The following is a 19262-nucleotide window of genomic DNA, read 5'->3' on the forward strand; positions in this document are numbered from 1 at the left end:
CAGGCAAATTAGGGGATTGAAGAGACCTGCTTCTTAACTAGTCAGTGGTTCTCAGACTACACCTTGAGTAAGCCTGCGCTAAGGGTAGTGAAGAAGATTCAAATGTGTATTAGAGTGTCTTTAAAGCTCTGTTCGAGGGCAGGGGTTAAAGAGTGTTGGTGCGAAAGGTTCTAAGTTCTAAAATCAGTGGAAAGGAAGCTCGGTCTTGTTGGCGTCCTGTTGCCATAGAAACGGGCTGCCCCACTCTTCCCAGAGGGGTCATCTTTCCCAGATTGCTTCTATGAATCCCTTTGGTTTGAGTTTGGGGCGAGGTTGGAGACACTATAACGTTTACGTGCGTTATTTAAAGCTCCATCCAGGGTCAGAGAAGTGATGTGAGCGTTCCCGGGCTGGATGACGGGGGGATAATCCTCCCGAGGACGGAGTGGCGCGAGCCAGAGAAGGGGTGGGCTCCGGGACTTGCATTATCCCCTAGGGAAGCGGTACTTGACGGAGCCCTCAGGGCCTTTTCCCGACTGATTCTCCAGGGATGGCGGCCTCCGGGGTGGAGGCTGCCGAAAGCCCCCAAACCGAAACCTCCCGATGGAAGAAGAAGAAGAAGCCAGTCCTCCGCACGGTCAGCCAAATCTGCCCCCCTCCGAGGCGGCCCCTGGCCATAGCCGATCTGCGCCCGGGCATGGAGAATGAGAGGCTGGGCCTCATCAGGGACTCCATGCTGCAGAACCCGCTCATCTTAAAGGTGAGCTGGCTCCGGGCCGCCCCGGTTCCTGGGTTTCTCTCCAGAGGACCCTTCTAGGGTAGGACCACTCTGGGCCCCCAGGTCTCCGCATTTAACGTTTTACCGGGTACAGAAAGGAGAAGGGGAGTGCAGACCCCACCAGCCCCGTTTCTCCTAGTTGAGGCAACTCGGGTTCCGAAGGCCACCTGGCTTTGGGGATTATACCCTTAATGTCCGAGGCTGGATCAAAGCCCAGGACGGAACAGTTTCTGACGCGTGTCCTTTTATTCATTCAACAAACAGGAGGAGTGAAGTGCCTTTAAGTTAAGCACGGTGTTTACGTTTAACAAACATTTATCGAGTAGCAACTCCACATAAACTCTGGGCCGCCCGTTTTGGGCTACTGCAGACCTGGCTTCTGCTCTGCCAAGTTTGCGAATATTGCTATCGGCTCCCTGAGGGAGACCCGGAATAAAGAGCGTTATCTCAGCAGGGCGGGAAACTCCCCTTGTAGAAGCTCCCTTCACAGTTCGTTTTGACTTGATAGAGAAATCCCAAGGAGTGTCTTAATGCGCCTGGAAAGTAAGTGATTTGCGCTTAATCAAACATGCAGCTAAACGGGTGTCAGAGGTGCGACTTGAAGCCTGGTCTTCTGACTCAAAGGCGGTAGTATATTATCAGGCCAAGCTGTCTCATTACAAAGGGAAAATATCACCTTAAAAGCATTTTTATTTTATTTTTTTTATTTTTATTATAGTAACTTTTTACTGACAGAACCTATGCCTGGGTAATTTTTTTTTTTACAATATTATCCCTTGCACTCACTTCTGTTCCGACTTTTCCCCTTCTTCCCTTCACTCCCTCCCCCGGATGGCAAGCACTTAAAAGCATTCTTCAGGCTGCAAAGCAGGAAACATGGAATTAATATTGAATTTGCTTTGTGTTGCTTATTAGGGCATAGCCACAGAACCAGTTTAGTTTTAACCACTAGAGAGCAGCATGCTTTTAAGAATATTCGAACATGGCTCAAATTTGAAGTGCTGAGAAGGGGGTGTGTTACCTGTAGTCCCTAAGCACTTTTTCTCTGAACAAGAAACCTTTGAACCAGGGGTCCTCAAACTACGGCCCATGGGCCAGATGCGGCAGCTGAGGACGTTTATCCCCCTCACCCAGGGCTATGAAGTTTCTTTATTTAAAGGCCCACAAAACAAAGTTTTTGTTTTTACTATAGTCTGGCCCTTCAACAGTCTGAGGGACAGTGAACTGGCCCCCTATTTAAAAAGTTTGAGGACCCCTGCGTCTCCGATACTTCATCATGGAGAAGAGGTGATGCTGGGTTCTTGAAAACTCTGCCAGTGATTTCATACTCTTGTAGTTCCTAGCAATTTGGGAAAACATTAATTATAGTCTTCATGATAGATTCTATATTCCTGTTCTCACTAAATTCAGAGTTCATCACCAAAAAGCTGACCACTAGGTAATGACTTATTTGGAACAAAGCAACTCATGAAACCTTCTAGCTAAGGTATAGAGGAGGTTATGGAAGAAGTATCCATATTTTCTTTGAAATACTGAAGCAAAATTGTACAATATTTCAGAGTCTGATTCTTTTTATACAGTAAAATAACGTTTTGGTCATGTATACTTATTGTGCATCTAATTTATATTTTAATATATTTAACATCTACTGGTCATCCTGCCATCTAGGGGAGGGGGTGGGGGGAAGGAGGGGAAAAATTGGAACAAAAAGTTTGGCAATTGTTAATGCTGTAAAATTACCCATGCATATAACCTGTAAATAAAAAGCTATTAAAAAAAAAATACTGAAGCAAAGGCCAGTTATAATAATTCATCAAGTTAGAGGTACTTGGAAGCTATATTTTTGTGTATGAGTGTGTATGTGTGTGTGTAAATACATACATATAGTTTTAAATTTAAAAATAACTGACTGAAGAAAGAATTAAAGTTTTTGCTCTCTGGATGGTACCAATTTAATGGCTTCTCTCACAAACTAAAAGCTTCATTCCCAATTTACAAATTAGGTTTGGGGGTGGGGCGGGGCATGGAGGAAGATAAAGAATTGTTGGCTCATTGATATTTCTATCCACTATATGACAGAGAATTTTGCTTACTAGAGTATCAATATTTTTACTGGAATATTCCTCCAATTCCTTATTGTGGTATAGATTTCCAAAAGCTAAGGCCATGGGGCATAGATTCTCTGGTAGGACTTAGAAAGACTTCCAGGAAAGGCCCGGGGATGAATTATGTATTTGTAATTTGAGGATCATCTTCTTATTGGTTCAGAAAGGCTTACCAACACGGGATAATGAACTTTTCAGTCTTCAAAACTCCCAAAGGCTATCTACTAGGGGGCCCAAAAACATTTTATTTGGATAGGTGAGAAGGAAGGCAATGGGCCTCTTTGAAGTAGTAAGTTAAAAGGAGGTAATATGGCTGATTCCAAAGTAAGAAAGATTTGAATTCAAATCTCTGACACATGTTTGGCAATTCACTTAACATAAATTTACTCTGCAACTCTTGATTCTCAAATTTTTTGGTCTCAGAACACCTATATATTGTTTTTTTTTCCTGGTTATACATGTACATTAATTTCTAAAAATATGCATTTCTTTATGAATTATGTTGGGAGAGAAAAAATCAGAACAAAAGGGAAAACCACAAGGAAAAAAAAAACAGGAAAAAAAGGGGAAAAAAGTGAACATGGAATATGTTGATTTACATTCATTCTCCATAGTTGTCTCTCTGGATTCAGATGACATTTTCTATTCAAAGTTTATTGGGATTCCTTGGATCACTGAACCATTGAGAAGAACCAAGTCTTTCATAGTTGATCATTGCACAATCTTGCTTTGTGCATTGTACTGTGTACACTGTATTCCTGGCTCTACCTGTTTTGCTCAGCATCAGTTTATGTAAATCTTTCCAGGCCTTCCTAAAATTAGCTTTTTCATTATTTTTCCCCCCCTGAGGCAATTGGGGTTAAGTGACTTGCCCAGGGTCATACAGCTAGGAAGTGTTAAGTGTCTGAGGTCACATTTGAACTCAGGTCTTCCTGATTTCAGGACTATTACTCCATCCACTGCACCGCCTAGCTGTCCTTGTTCATTATTCTTTATAGAACAATAATATTCCATTACTTTGATATACCATAATGTATTTAGCCATTCCCCAATTTATGGGCATCTACTCATTTTCCAAGTCTTTGCCACTACAAAAAGCATTGCTACCAACATTTCTGCCTCCTTAATGATTTCCTTGGGATAGAGACCCAGTAGTAGCACTGCTGGATCAAAGGGTATGCACAGTTTGATAGCCCTTTGGGCATAGTTTCAAATTGATCTCCCAAAGAGTCGGATCATTTTACAATTTCACCAACAGTGCATTAGTGTCCTAGTTTTCCCATATCCTCTCCAACACTTATTATTATTTTTTTCTGTCATCTTAGCCAATCTGAGAGGTGTGAGGTGGTACCTCAAAGTTGTTTTAATTTGCATTTCTCTAATCAAATAGTGATTTAGAGCATTTTTCATATGACTATAAATGGCTTTAATTTCATCATTTGAAAATTGCTCATATCCTTTGACCATTTATCAATTGAGGAATGACTTGTATTTTTATAAAATTGACATACTTCTTTATATATTTTAGAAACAAAGCCTTTTATTCGAAACATTAGTTATAAAATGTTTTTCCCAGCTATGCATTTCTCTTTTAATCTTATTTGTCTTGATTTTGTTTGTGCAAAACCTTTTTAATTTAATGTAATCAAAGTTGTCCATTTTGCATTTCATAATGTTCTCTAGTTCTTTGGTCATAAATACCTCCCTTCTCCAAAGATCTGACAGGTAAACTATCTCTTGCTCTCCTAATTTGCTTATGTTCTCGTTCTTTATGCCCAAATCATGTATTCATTTTGATTTTATTGTAGTATGGTGTGAGATGTTAGTCTATGCTGAGTATCTGACTTATTATTTCCCAGTTTTCCCAGAATTTTTTGTAAAATAGTGAGGTTTTTATCCCAGAAGTTGGAGTTTTGGAGTTTATCAAATATAAGATTATTACAGTCATTGATTATTGCGTCATGTGTGTCTAACTTATTCCACTGATCTACCATTCTATTTCTTAGCCAGTATCAAATGCTTTTGTTGATTGCTGCTTTATAATATAGTTTTAGATCTGGTACTAATGGACCACCATTCTTTGGATTTTTTTTTTGTTTGTTTATTGGCCTTTTGTTCTTCCAAATGAATTTTGTTATTTTTTCCTAGCTCTATAAAATAATTTTTTGGCAGTTTGGTATGACAATGTGGTCCAATGTAGGTAGAACTGCCATTTTTATTATGATTAGTTTGACCTATCCATGAGCAACTGATATTTTTCCAGTTGTTTAGATCAGACTTTATTTGTATGAGAAGTGTTTTGTAATTGTGTTCATATAAATTCTGGGTTTGTCTTGGAAGGTAGACACCCAAATATTTTATTTTGTCTATTATTATTTTAAATGGAATTTCTCTTTCTGTCTCTTGCTATTGGGTTTTGTTAATAACATATAGAAATGCTGTTGATTTGTGTGGTTTGTTATTTTATATTATGCAACTTTGCTAAAGCTGTTAATTGTTTCAAGTAGATTTCTGGATGATTCTGTAGGCTTCTCTTAAGTATATCAATCTGCAAAAAGTGATAGTTTTATCTCTTCTTTGCCTATTCTAATTTCTTTGATTTCTTATTCTTTTCTTATTGCACAAGCCAATATTTCTAGTACAATATTGAATAATTGTGGTGATAATGGGTTTACTCATTTCACCCTTGCTTTCTTATTGAGAATGTGTCCAGCTTGTCTCCATTATAAATAATGCTTGCGGATGATTTTAGATAGCTGCGACTTCTCATGCTCTTTAGTGTTTTTTAATAGGAATGGGTGTTATATTTTGTCAAAAGCTCTTTCTGCATCTATTGAAATTATTATATGATTCCTGTTTTTGCTATTGATATGATCAATTATGATAATAGTTTTCCTGATATTGAACCAGCCCTGCATTCCTGATAAAAATACCACTTGGTCATAGTATATTATCCTGCCAAGTTGTAATCTCTTTGCAAATATTTTATTTAAAATTTTTGCATCAATATTTATTTTCTTTCTATTTCTTTCTCTGTTTTGTCTCTTCCTGGTTTAAGTATCAATACCACATTTGTATCATAGAAGGAATTTGGCAGGGCTCCTGTATCTAATTTTTCTAAATAGTTTACTTTAGTATTAGCATTAATTATTCTTTAAATGGATGGTAGAATTTACTTGTAAATCCATCTGGTCCTAGAGATTGTTTCTTAGAGAATTCATTGATGGCTTGTTTAATTTCTTTTTCTAAAACAGGACTGTTTAAGTAGTTTATTCCCTCTTCTGTTAGTCAGAGCAATTAATATTTTTGTAAATATTCATCCATTTCAATTAGATTGCCAGATTTGCTGGCACACAGTTGAACAAAATAGTTCCTAATTATTGCTTCAGTTTCTTTTTCATTGGCAATAAGTTCACCTTTTTCATTTTTTGATGCTGATAATTTATTTTTTTTCCTTTCTTTTTTCTAATCAGATTAAACAAATGTTTATATTTTTTGTTGCTTTTTTCATAAAACCAGCTTTTAGTTTTATTAATTAGTTCAATAGTTTTCTTAGTTTTAATTTTATTAATCTCTCCTTTGAGTTTTAGAATTTCTAATTTGGAATTTAATTGGGGATTTTTGATTTGTTCCTTTTTTAGCTTTTTTAGTTGCAGGCCCAATTCATTTCCTCTTTCTCTATTTTATTCATATAATTAGTTAGAGATATAAAATTTCCTCTAAGAATTGCTTTGGCTGCATCCCATAGGTTTTGATATGTTGTCTCATTATTATCATTATATTAAATGGACTTATTATTTCTATGATTTTTTTTGACTCACTCATTCTTTAGAATTAGATTATGTAATTTTTAATTGGTTTTTAGTCTATCTTTCCCTGGCCCTTTATTGGATATAATTTTTATTGCCTCTGAAAAGGAAGCATTTACTATTTTTGCCTTTCTATACTTGATTGTGAGGTTTTTATGCTCTAAAACAGTCGTTTTTTGTGTGTGTAAGTGTCATATACTGCTGAGAAAAAGGTGTATTTCTTTCTGTCCCTATTGAATTTTCTACAGAGGTCTATCATATCTAAGTTTTCTAGGAGTCTATTAACCTCCCTATTTCTTTCTTATTTATTTTGTGGTTAGATTTATCTATTTCTGAGATGGGGAGGTTGAGGTCTTCCACTAATATGGTTTGCTGTTTATTTCTTCTTGTAACTGACTTAACTTCTTTAAGAATCTGGATGCTCTGCCACTTGGTGCACATACATTTAGTATCAATAGTATTTCATTATTTATGGGACCCTTTAACAAGATATAGTTTCTTTCCTTATCTCTTTTAATTAAATGTATTTTTACTTTTGCTTTATCTGAAATCAGAATTGCTATTTCTCCTTTTTTTGGCTTCAGCTGAAGCATAATAAATTCTATTCCAGCCTTATACCCTTACTCTGTATGTATCACTCTGTTTCAAATGTATTTCTTGTAAACAACATATTGTAGAATTCTGTTTTTTAATCCACTCTGCTATTCACTTTTGTTTTATGTGAGTTCATCCCATTCACATTTACAAATATGATTATTTCTGTATTTCCCTCCATCCTATTTTCTTCCCTGTACATACCTGTCTCTCCTTTTTCCAACCCTTAATGTCTTTTTCTTTGATATCATCACATCGGAGTCCATTCATATCCATATCCTCCATCCATGTATGTTCCTTCTAAATGCCCTAATAAAAGATACATTCTACAATTTTTTTCATTTTCCCATCTAGGGATATAAACAGTTTAACATTTAAATATATGTATTTTTCAATAGAAATAATTGAAAGTCTCTTTCTTCATTGAAGATCCATCTCCTCCCCTGAAAGATGATCCTCAATCTCGCTGAGTAGTAAATTCTTGGTTGTAATACCAGGTCATTTGTCTTCTGGAATTGCTTTATGGTATTCCAGACCCTTCGATCTTATTGTAGAAGCTTCCAGATCCTGATTATTGTTCCTTGATACTTGAATTGTTTTTGTCTGGCAGCTGGCAGTATTTTTTCCTTGAGATTATACTTTTGGAGTTTTGCAACAATGCTCTTTGAGGTTTTTCTACTGGGATCTCTTTCTGGAGATGAACAGTGGATTATTTCAATTAGTGTTTCCCACTCTGGTTCTAGTATATCAGGGCAATTTTCCTTGATGATCTCTTAAAGAATGTTATCTAGGCTCTATTTTTTGGGCAAGGCCTTCAGATAGACCAATAATTTTTTACTTCTCTGTCCTAGATCTATTTTTCCGAGTCAGCTGTTTTTCCAATGCAATGTTTTATATTTTCTTCCATTTTTTCATTCTTTTCAGTTTGTTTGACTGATTCTTGATGTCTCATAGAGTCATTAGCTTTCATTTGCCTCATTCTAGTTTTTAATGTGTGATTTTTTTCACTTAGTTTTTGTATCTCTTTTTCCATTCTGTTAATTCTATTTTTGAAGGTGTTGTTTTCTTCAGTGGATTTTTTTTTTTTTTTGCATTTGGGGCTGATTGTGGTTTTTAAGGAACTGATTTCTTCAGTCAAATTTTTTCCCTTCCTTTTTCAAGCTGTTAATTTTCTCTTGCAAACCTCTCATTTCTTTTCTCATTTTTTTCTTCTACCTCTTTTATTTGCCTTTAAAAATTTTTTTATGAGCATTCCCAAGAAGCCTCTTTGGGCTTGAAATTCATATCACTCTTTGAGATTTTTGCTGTGGACATTTTATCCTCATCTAAGTGTTTTGGTTTTCTCTGTTGCTGTAGTAATTTTCTATGACTAAGGGTTTTTTTTTTCCTGTTTCTTGCCCATTTTCTCTCTTTTTTCCCCTCTCATCTTTTGTATCTTTTATGGTTGAGCTCTTCTCCTGGAGTAAAGGGGATGCTGTCCGAAGCTTCTTGTGTAGCTTTAAACCTTGGCTTTGCGCACTGGGGCCCTTTGTATTTGGTGATTTGTTCGCAGTAGGAGGGAGCCCTACCTGATCTCTCCTGGAAGAGAGTTTCCCTACCTGTCAATTTGCCTTTTGAGCTGGGACTGAAGACTATCCCACTGGTCTGCTCCATTATTGATCCAGGATTGAGGGTCTTAGTTGCTGATATGCTGTGATTAAGACCCTCTCACTGGCTTCAGTCACTATTTGAGTGGGGCTGAACACCCCTTTCACCCCAGTGAGACTGACCTTTATTGAAGTCCTTCTAATCTTTCTTGAGCTGGAGAGTGATTTCATTCTGTCAGACTCTGTTCTGAGTCTTGATTTCATATGGTTTTCAAAGGAACCTGGGAAAGCAACTTCCTGGCTTCAGTCACCATCTTCACCCCTGTACATTCTTTTTTTTTTTTTTTTTTTTTTTAAATTTAATAGCCTTTTATTTACAGGATTTATACATGGGTAACTTTACAGCATTAACAATTGCCAAACCTCTTGTTCCAATTTTTCACCTCTTACCCCCCCCCCCTCCCCTAGATGGCAGGATGACCAGTTGATGTTAAATATATTAAAATATAACTTAGATACACAATAAGTATACATGACCAAAACATTATTTTGCTGTACAAAAAGAATCAGACTCTGAATTATTGTACAATTAGCTTGTGAAGGAAATCAAAAATGCAGGTGTGCATAAATATAGGGATTGGGAATTCAATGTAATGGTTTTTAGTCATCTCCCAGAGTTCTTTTTCTGGGTATAGCTAGTTCAGTTCATTACTGCTCCATTAGAAATGATTTGGTTGATCTCGTTGCTGAGGATGGCCTGATCCATCAGAACTGGTCATCATCTAGTATTGTTGTTGAAGTATATAATGATCTCCTGGTCCTGCTCATTTCACTCAGCATCAGTTCGTGTAAGTCTCTCCAGGCCTTTCTGAAATCATCCTGTTGGTCATTTCTTACAGAACAGTAATATTCCATAATTTTCATATACCACAATTTATTCAGCCATTCTCCAACTGATGGACATCCATTCAGTTTCCAGTTTCTAGCCACTACAAAAAGGGCTGCCACAAGCATTCGTGCACACACAGGTCCCTTTCCCTTCTTTATAATCTCTTTGGGATATAATCCCAGTAGTAACACTGCTGGATCAAAGGGTATGCACAGTTTGATAACTTTTTGAGCATAGCTCCAAACTACTCTCCAAAATGGTTGGACCCGTTACCCCTGTACATTCTTAAAAATTATTCAGAATCCCCCCAAAAGGTTTTTTGGTGTAGGTTATAACTGCTGAGATTTATCATATTAGAAATGAACATCTTAGTATTATCATAAAAATGGTTTTGACCTCAAGGACTCTCTGAAAAGGGCTCAGAGATACCTGACTGAGGACCACATCTTTAAGACCCAAAGTTGCAATTCTGCGTAGTAGGAGGAATTTCCTGGGCTAAACTTTTTTCTTTTATATACAAGTATTGAAGTAGAGAAAGGATAAGAGAAGGATTGTTTGCCTTTGTCAAAGTCAAACCTGACTTAAGGGTTTCATATACAGTAACTGCTCATCATAATTGAACCAGCACATTTTCATTTTTCTCCTCATGGGGGCAGCATTTCCCTTTTAATTCTTCCCCAGACTTCCAGAGTTGCAGTGACCACATAGTCTAATAGTGCCTTCATATGATACCAATTAAGGGATTGTCAACATTTCTTTCTTTATCTCCCCTTATGAGATTCTGTACTTTGGACTAAAAGGAAGAAAACAGAATCAGAAAATTTGCAAATTGAAAGAATACTAGAGACTATTATTCACAGTCTTCATTTTACAAAGGAGGAAACTGAGACCCAGCCTACTTTAAGCGGCTTGTCCAAGGCCACGCAAACGATTCGTGGCACAGCCATCAAAGTTGGCTGGTTTAAAAAACAATAGTAATAACAAACTAATTAAAAAAGAAAGACAATTCAAATGTGTCTGTTTTCTTAATTAAAATGTTGTAATTCCCTGGAATTTTCCTCAATTTGGCATACTTGGTAACATAAAAGTGGATAGTAGTAGATAGTCATACTTTGTATTTTTTCCTTTGGGATGAGGCAGAGAGTGTATGCTCTTTGACTTGGCTTTCTCTTGCAAACAGTGTTGGAACTACAATCAGACTGTAGTTAGTCTATACATATTGGGATCTAGAAGCAGGTAGATGTTGGAATAGTATGAAATGGCAAATTCTATCACTTATTTAGGAGAATATGTTGATTTGTTTGGTTAATCAATTGTTTTTCCTTTAAAAAGGGATCATTTTTTTCACTTAGAACGTTAGATCACTAATAGAATAAATCTAATAAATTGTTAGTAAATACCTGTGGAATTTAACAAGATGCACATTAATAACTTGCCTGTTGTTAAAGGCTATTTCTACAGAAGTCAGTTAAAAGTAAAGTAAAACAAATGGGGCAATCAACTAGTAATTAGTTAATTGTCTACATGATATCAAATTATGACTTGTATTTTGCTGAAATGACTAACAGAATGTCAAAGTTGTAAGAGACCTCACTGACCATCTACCTATATCAACTGGATGTTTCACAAAACTGGGAATGGCTAAAATTAATTCAGCAAATATTTATTAATCATCATCTATGGTTGAAGCACTGTATTTGACTCTACAGATGCAAAGATAAAATCAAAATTATCTTTACCTATAAGAATCTTCCATTCCCTTCCATACCCATTGGAATAGAAGAGTACATAGATAAATATATACATGGTAATTTGAGGAGGGAAGAAGGAGATAGGGTAAAAATCAAGGAAGACTTTCCATAGAAGGTTGTATCTGATCTAAGCCTTTTCCAAGATATAGTGTACTAAAGTGGTAGTTATTATTTATTTTGTTGCTTAGGCCTTATACAATAGCTGCTTCTAAAAAGGATGTAAGAAAGCTTAAAAATTAATATATATGTAAATATATAAAATAAATAATTAAATTTAAAAAGACAAAAATCTGTTAAATGGTACCCTGTGTTCTTGGGATAAAGTTAAGCAAACATTCTATTTTTAGAAAAGATTCCTGCTATATTTTATGAAGTGTTGTACAAGACTAGTTTCACTTCATTTGTGACCCTCTGGAGAGAACAAAATTAAATAGAGAAAAAAACTGGGCTTCTAAGTGCACAATTCCATTTCTCAGAATTCAATGACTCGACATAGAAATGGATACAATCCCCTTCAACATTCCTTCAGAGAACTCATCAGTAATGCAACTTTTCTGCCACTAGAGCTCAGATGATATCCTGTCAATACAATTACAGGTAGAGACTTCTTGTTTAGCTCTGACAGGATAGTACCTTCAGTTATTCTGGAGATGTAACAGTCTATGTATAGATGTGGGGTTTATTGAATACAGCATCTTTCGGAAGTGCATATGATCATGAATCCGATTTTTCATAATTTATTACTGCTTCTGTTTTTCAGTAGGCTTTATGTCACAATTATGTAGTTTTGCATTTATGAAATAGAACCATAGAAACAAATGAGAAAAAAATATATGAAGCACTATGCAAACCTTAGAGCACTAAATAAATGTGAGCTGGTGTTATGATTATGATTATTATAGAACCATTCAATCTCAGAACTGGAGAGGGACCTTAGAGATGAGGATCTAATCCAATTTCCTCATTTTACATAAGGGAATACTGAGGTCCATGATGGTGATATAACTTTCCCAGTGTATCTATCTCATAATAAGTAAGTGACAAAGTTGAGACTAAGACCTAGGTGTTTTGACTCCTTGTTCCAGACTCATGGTGTTTTGGCCACAATAAAAATTAATACCAATTAAATAAATCCTTTTGGCTATATTATTGAACTAACTAACATGATATTTACCACAGAACAGATATTCAATTCAATTAAATAAACATGTATTAAGGATCTATTATATACCAGCCACTGTTCTAACTTCTAGTGATACAAAAAGAGGCAAAAGACAATGCCTGCCCTTAAGGAACTTATAATCTAATATCCACTAAATATTTCCTGAATAACTCAGATCCAAATATCATTTTGCTATACTTACTTTAGGTAGGTATGATTTTGTCATGTGAATATTCCCTCTACTAGTAAGACTACAATCCACCTTCACCTTAGTAGATAGCGATTGAGAGTTGCCATGGCCAAAAGATTCAGTACCTAGGGAAGTAGGCAAGAAGAAGTTACAATGAATAGTGCTGCTCTTAGAATCAAAAAGAACTGAATTCAAATTTAGCCTCAGGTGCTTACTAAATGTATGACTCTGGACAAGTCACTTAATCTCTGTCTATCTCATTTCCTGAGCCTTTCAGCACCTGAAGGGTTTTTGTAAGAATGAAATGAGATAATATTTGTAAATTGTTTGGCACAGTTCCTAGCACATTGTAGGCATTTAATACATGCTTATATCTTTAGCCCTTTTCCCTATGACCAACTTGGTGATAAATATCTCTCAAACTTAGCTAAGGTAGTCTTTAGACAATAGATATCATCTATCACCAGGGCCTTATTCCAGCTTCTGGGAATTTCCAAGGTTTGTGCTCCATTGAATGGCCTTCAAGATCCCAGGGTCACTCACTTTAGTGCCACAAGGAGGCATCAGAGTAGAATTTATCACTTGTTATAAATTAAATTCCCACTCTTTAAGATTCGTGTGTTGAGTTAATCAACAGCCATACCAATTTTGTGTTTAGTGCCACAAGGAAGATAACATAGAGCTTACAATTTAGTTGGTAAAATGAGATGCATCGATAGATACATAAAATGTTAACCAACAATACACAAGACACTGTGAGAAACCATAGATAAATGTCAAAGAGTAGCATATTTTTAGGTGCTTTAAGTCCTAAGAGAGAAATCATTCTGATTGGAACAGTTGTAAAAGGCTTCATGAAGGATTGGAATTTGCACTGATCCTTAAAGGAGGGAGAGTGGATAAGATTTAGAAATGATGGAGAAGAAGGGATTCAATCTAAGAGCTATATAAAAGCAAGTGTTTCTGAGGTACATAATCATAGTGAATCTTCATCATAATTTCAGTTCTATTCAAGGAAAATTAGTTTTGCTATCAGCTACCTTTATGATCAACAGAAAGCATTTTATTCAGGGCCTACTAGATGATACCATAGTGATGATGCTCTATAGAAACATAGGCCTATCTTTCTTGGAGTTTCCAAACTAAAACACCTATCGACAGGAAAATACAAATGTATAAAGACATCCAGTCTGTAACAACTATCTTAAAAACATGTCAGCTCAGTGAATGAAATACCTACATTATGTATGAACATAGTGGAAAAATATATTATTCTCATCCAGTCTTCAAAAACACCACTATCAAAGGATATGAACAAAGAGTTTTCAAAAGAAGTGCAAACTATCAACAACTCTCTGAAAAATGTTCCAAGTCACTAATAATAAGAGAAATGCAAATTAAAACTACTCTGAAGGCTCACCTCGTACCCATCAAAATGACAAGGCAATATGTTAGAGGGGCTGTGGGAAGAAAGGGGCACTAATACAGTGTTGGAAACACTTGTAATTTGATCCAATTGTGATGGAAAACATTTTAGAATTATTCTAGAAAATTCTGCTCATACTCTGATCTAGTGAAGGAGGCTAAAGACAAAAAGTAAGGTCCTGTATATACCAAAATATTCATTGAAGCATTTTTTGTGTAATAACAAAAAAATTGGAACCATGGTAGATGGAGGAATGACTATTATGGTACCTGAATATAACGAAATGCCTCTAAGAAATTGTGCTTTAAGAAATGCTGGACATGAAATAATTCAGGAAACACAGAAAGACTTGTATCAGCTAATGTGGAATGAAGTAAATAGAACCCTGAGAATACAATGACTACAATAATATAAACACAAATAACACAAAATCAACCCAACTTGTGGTGTGCATTGTAAAGCCAATTAGATTTGGAGTATGAGGACTTGGATTCAGATCTCACTTTGGCTAGTTACTCCCTGTGTGACTAAGGAAAGTCACTTGAGCTTTGTGGACTGCAGTTCTTCTAAATAAGGTGGTTGTTTTAGACAACTGCTAAGGTCTCTTGCAGCTCCATGATTGCAATGACAAATCTTGATGGTCTAGAACAATTGTTGACACATACTTTCTGCCTCTAATTGAAAACCCTTTATTTATCTGGTGATGCATTGCTAAGAAATCTGACATCTTACCTTGATGGAAATTACAATTTAGTTGTTGAGAGAAAGCTTGCAGATTCCCTCTAATCAGGTAGAGAAGGGGAGTAACCCTGGGAGTTGAATATTATTTAAGCTGCCAGTGGGATTGGGTTATTTGTTTATGCTTAATGATTTTAATTGATTACAAAAGAGAGTTTGAGTAGGAGTTTTATTTTGGTAAATGATTAATATAAAAACAATAGACATCAATAAAACTAAAAATAATCAAATAAAATAAAACAAGAAGTTTGATGAAAATAGATGAAAGAAGGAAAGAAAATCATGGTCTTCAACAAACAAACAAATCAGATTCCTCAAACTGTTCAATGTCTAATTCACCAGTAGGGAAAAGGAAACTTAATAGGGTGAATAAAAGGAAGAATTGGTAAAGAGCAGAGCCAAGGAAAGCAAGGAAAGAGAACATGCCCAGGAGAGGGTGGTCAACAGTGCTGAAAGCTGCTTAACAATAGTGTACTTATTAGCTCTGGTTGGCAAAAATACAAAAACTGTCAGTCTCAGCCCTAATGTTGAATTTGTTTAGGTGTCACAAATAGGAAGTTGGCAAAGTTCCTATTTGGTAGTTTGGAGACCTCTGATCAATTCTTTTTTCTTTCTTTTCTCTCCTACTCTTTTCTCCTCCCTTCCTTTTCTGGCACATAGTAGGTGCCTACGTGGTTGTTGATTGATTGATTTCTGCTTTCCTATTCAGTTAATATTTAAGTGCTTATTTTCTCCAGGTAATTATGCTAGGGATATAGAGGTGATAAAAATAATCATACTCCTAGTCCTCAAGGAGAAATGAATGAATGTTTCATTGATTGAATGGATAATTGAAGGCATTTATTAAGCACCTTACTATTGCCAAGCACTATGCGAAGAAGGGATTTTTTCTTCTCTTCCCTTCCCTTCTTTATCCTTCTCTTCCCCTCAGGAATTCAAATTTTTCCTATTTTTTTAGCCAGCTCTAAAGATATATAGATATAAATATATATGTGTGTGTATATATGGATGCATGTGTGTGTGTATACACACACATATTAAATATATATGTTTAAACCCACAGGACCTGAACACATTCCTAATGATGTTTTGCATCACTGTCCATAATTAGTTATGCTGTCACTGTCACCATTGCTTTCTTTTACAACCTATATTATTATGAAATTAAGAAAACAAGCATTTGGCAAATAGACTTGTAGTTCACCCATAGTCCCAAGATTTAAGAAACTCTAATGTAAAGACAAAGAAAAAGACATAATTCACTTTAATAGTATCTATATCCTCTTGTTAACTATCTCCCAGATCTTACCCTTAGAGACAAAGACTAAGTTCCACAGTGATTTTGAGTCACCTTTCATTGCTTTTAAAATCAATTTATTTCCCACTTACGATATGGCTCAAATAAGTTCGCCAAAATTTATATAAGGTTTGTCCTGTTCAGCCACTCATGTTGTAGCTTTTTAAAAATGTGTTTTTAGAAACCCATACGGCACAGTTCAATAATTCATTAGATAAATAAATGAATGTGGGGCTGGCTTGTTGAGTAATCACTAGACTGGCATGCAAGTGTTGTTTCACCAGCCCACCAACTTCCAAGGGTTTTTTCTCAGCATGAACTAATCTGAGATTTAAAACATAAATTATTTGGTACACTAGAAATTAAACTCCCAGCGGGCTCTATCGCCAGCCTAGATCTTATACTGACATTGTAGAGATAAATACAGCATTTCAGAGAAGTAAATAAATGCTCTTTACAAAGGAAACAGATGCATTTCCTTATTTTCCACCCAATAATTTAAAGACAACTCAGGGTTCAGTCTTGAAATTGACTAACATGGGTCAGTGAACAGAGAAGTCAACATTAGCAGCATAGTGAGTACAGAATTATTTGGCAAAAAGAATTGAAATACAAAAAAAAAAAAGAATTGAAATACATAAAGAGCAAAAGAAAAATATTTTTGATCTTTTTATGTGAACCAAACAATACATATTTGTGGGACTGGAAGAACCTAGACATACTAGGTGAATGTTTTTGTATGTATGAAAATCTATGTTTATTTTTTAAGGACAATGGAAATAAGGAATCAAAGCCTCTTTGATTTCAAGGTACACACTACTAAAGACACTCAGAATCATTAGCATTCAACAATGTCAGGGCTGTTTCATCAAAGGCAAAGCAGGAGTTGGCAAGGATCTAAATATCATGGGCTCATACAAGGATTCAGCTCTTTAATGAGACATTGGAATGGTGGTACTCTTAGTTAAATGTCTCACTGAGGAAATTTCACATTATTGGCAAATTTCTTGTAGTTGGACAATTTTACCAATGAATTTAGCAATGTATCACCGCTTTGAATTATCATTGTTGAATTGACATGTAGTAGGAATGTACTCAAACTTCCTTTATAACCATCTCTAAAGATCATTAAGAAGAAACAGAAATGCTAAACATAGTCCTCTGTTCTTGCAGACTAAGTGAAGAATGAAGAAACATAAACATAAAAATTGAATTGACACTAGACGGCAGTGTTTGAAGTGCCAAATAGGAAGTATGAGAAAAAAGTACCATAGTTTTCTAGAGGAGGAAGATATCCTGAGGTGGTCAGGGAAAAGTTCCTGGAAGAAGTAGAGTATGGATCTTAAAAGAATGGATAGGATTCAGATAAACAGAAAGAATGCTGAGAAAGTATTTCAAGGAGGAATAAATGTCCTTTATTAACTCAGGAATGTTCTGGGTGAATCCAGGAAACAGCAGACAGACCATACATTTTTAATGATTATTTTTGTTGTTCAGTCATTGTCATTCATTTCTGACTCTTCATGATCCTGTTTGAGGTTTTCTTGCCAAAAGTACTGAAGTGCTTTGCTTTTCCTTCTTCAGCTAATTTTGTAGATGAGGAAATGAAACAAACAAGAAGTAACTTGCCCAGGGTCACATGGTTAATATGTGTCCTAGGATCGATTTGAATTATTGAAGATGAGGCTTCTTGATTCCAAGTTCAGTGCTCTATTCAGAATATGATCAAGCTGCCTCTCATTTTCTTTCTTTCTTTTTTTTTTTTTTTTTAGAAATTCTTAAAGGTCTTGACTCTGATACCTATCTGTTGCTACTTGTTATCAACCAAAATTTGGAAATGCCTTAATAATTTAGAAGTAGATTCACCTCATTCTCAATGTAAAACTAAATTTTTATAATGTTCCAAGTCAACCTAATGAAGTATGTGATTCATTATAGATTCATTATAGAATACATATCTGGGCTTTCTCCTGGTATTGTCATGCAGCCTTATGGGGAAACTAAAGATTTATAACTTAGAAAATGATGAGTAGTAAATGTGTAACTATGTTTATATTACTAACCTGACTGTAATTAAAAGAAGTTGCTAATTCCTATCTCTGACTTTTGAATATCTTGAGATATCATCAGTTATCTGAAGAAATAATGTAGTATAGTAGGACTAAGAGTGTAAAACTGGTTGTGTTGTGGGGAAGACACAAAATACTTAAGATTTAGCTCTGACTCTGCCACAAACTACTTGTATAACTTTGTGTAAATTACTTCTTTTTTTAGTCTGGCCCTCAATTTCTTCTAAAACATGAGGACGTTGGGTTAGATGACATTGTTAAGATCCTTTCCAGGCCTAAGACTTTTTAATTTCCAGAGATAGGATGAAATCTGAATGAAATTAATCTGAACTTTTTTTTTTTTAAAACATATGTTATATGTAGAGAAGGGAACCAAAGACTAGTTGACTATTGCAGTTTAATGGGAATCATGGAGTCAGAGGCAGATCACAAGTTTTTTTCACTTCATAACAATACTGTAAAAATAGTAATTCCTCAGATTCATAAACTTTTGACTTCAAACTTTAATTCTTTACACAACTTGGTTCTCATCTACCCACCCAGCCTTATTTCATATTATTCTGTTTCATACAGTTTGCATTCCTTTCCCCCTACTAATTTCTCCCTCCTTAAATTCATGAGAACATTTTGCTTGGCTTCCTTTTATCCCTTACCCAAAACATAACAATCCCAGGGGAATGCCCAGACATACTTATTCTGTACTTTAAGGAATCACATACATCTATAGTCTGCCTTGTATTAAAGGTTTTTTGGTGTATATTCCATGAAATTCCTTACCCCTCTCCCCATTAGACTGTAAGCTCCCTGAGTTCAGATTGCATTATTTTTCACCTCTGTGGTTTCTGTTCTATCTATTAGATTAGTTATTCTTTTTCCAGAGTTCTCAACC

At 35.5% G+C, this 19262-nt stretch overlaps 1 protein-coding gene across 1 annotated transcript in view; it reads left to right on the plus strand.

Moving 5' to 3' along the window:
• Nucleotides 1-205: 205 nt before the first annotated feature.
• Nucleotides 206-19262, plus strand: part of CFAP77 (cilia and flagella associated protein 77) — a 183981-nt gene continuing 164924 nt past the window's right edge. The window contains exon 1 of the mRNA XM_003757434.2: nt 206-739. Coding sequence (XP_003757482.1) covers nt 530-739 — 210 coding nt within the window. The 5' untranslated portion in view covers nt 206-529. The remainder of the gene's footprint in view (nt 740-19262) is intronic.

Source organism: Sarcophilus harrisii, chromosome 2 (assembly GCF_902635505.1).
Source record: "Sarcophilus harrisii chromosome 2, mSarHar1.11, whole genome shotgun sequence".
In the NCBI taxonomy this organism is placed as follows: domain Eukaryota; kingdom Metazoa; phylum Chordata; class Mammalia; order Dasyuromorphia; family Dasyuridae; genus Sarcophilus; species Sarcophilus harrisii.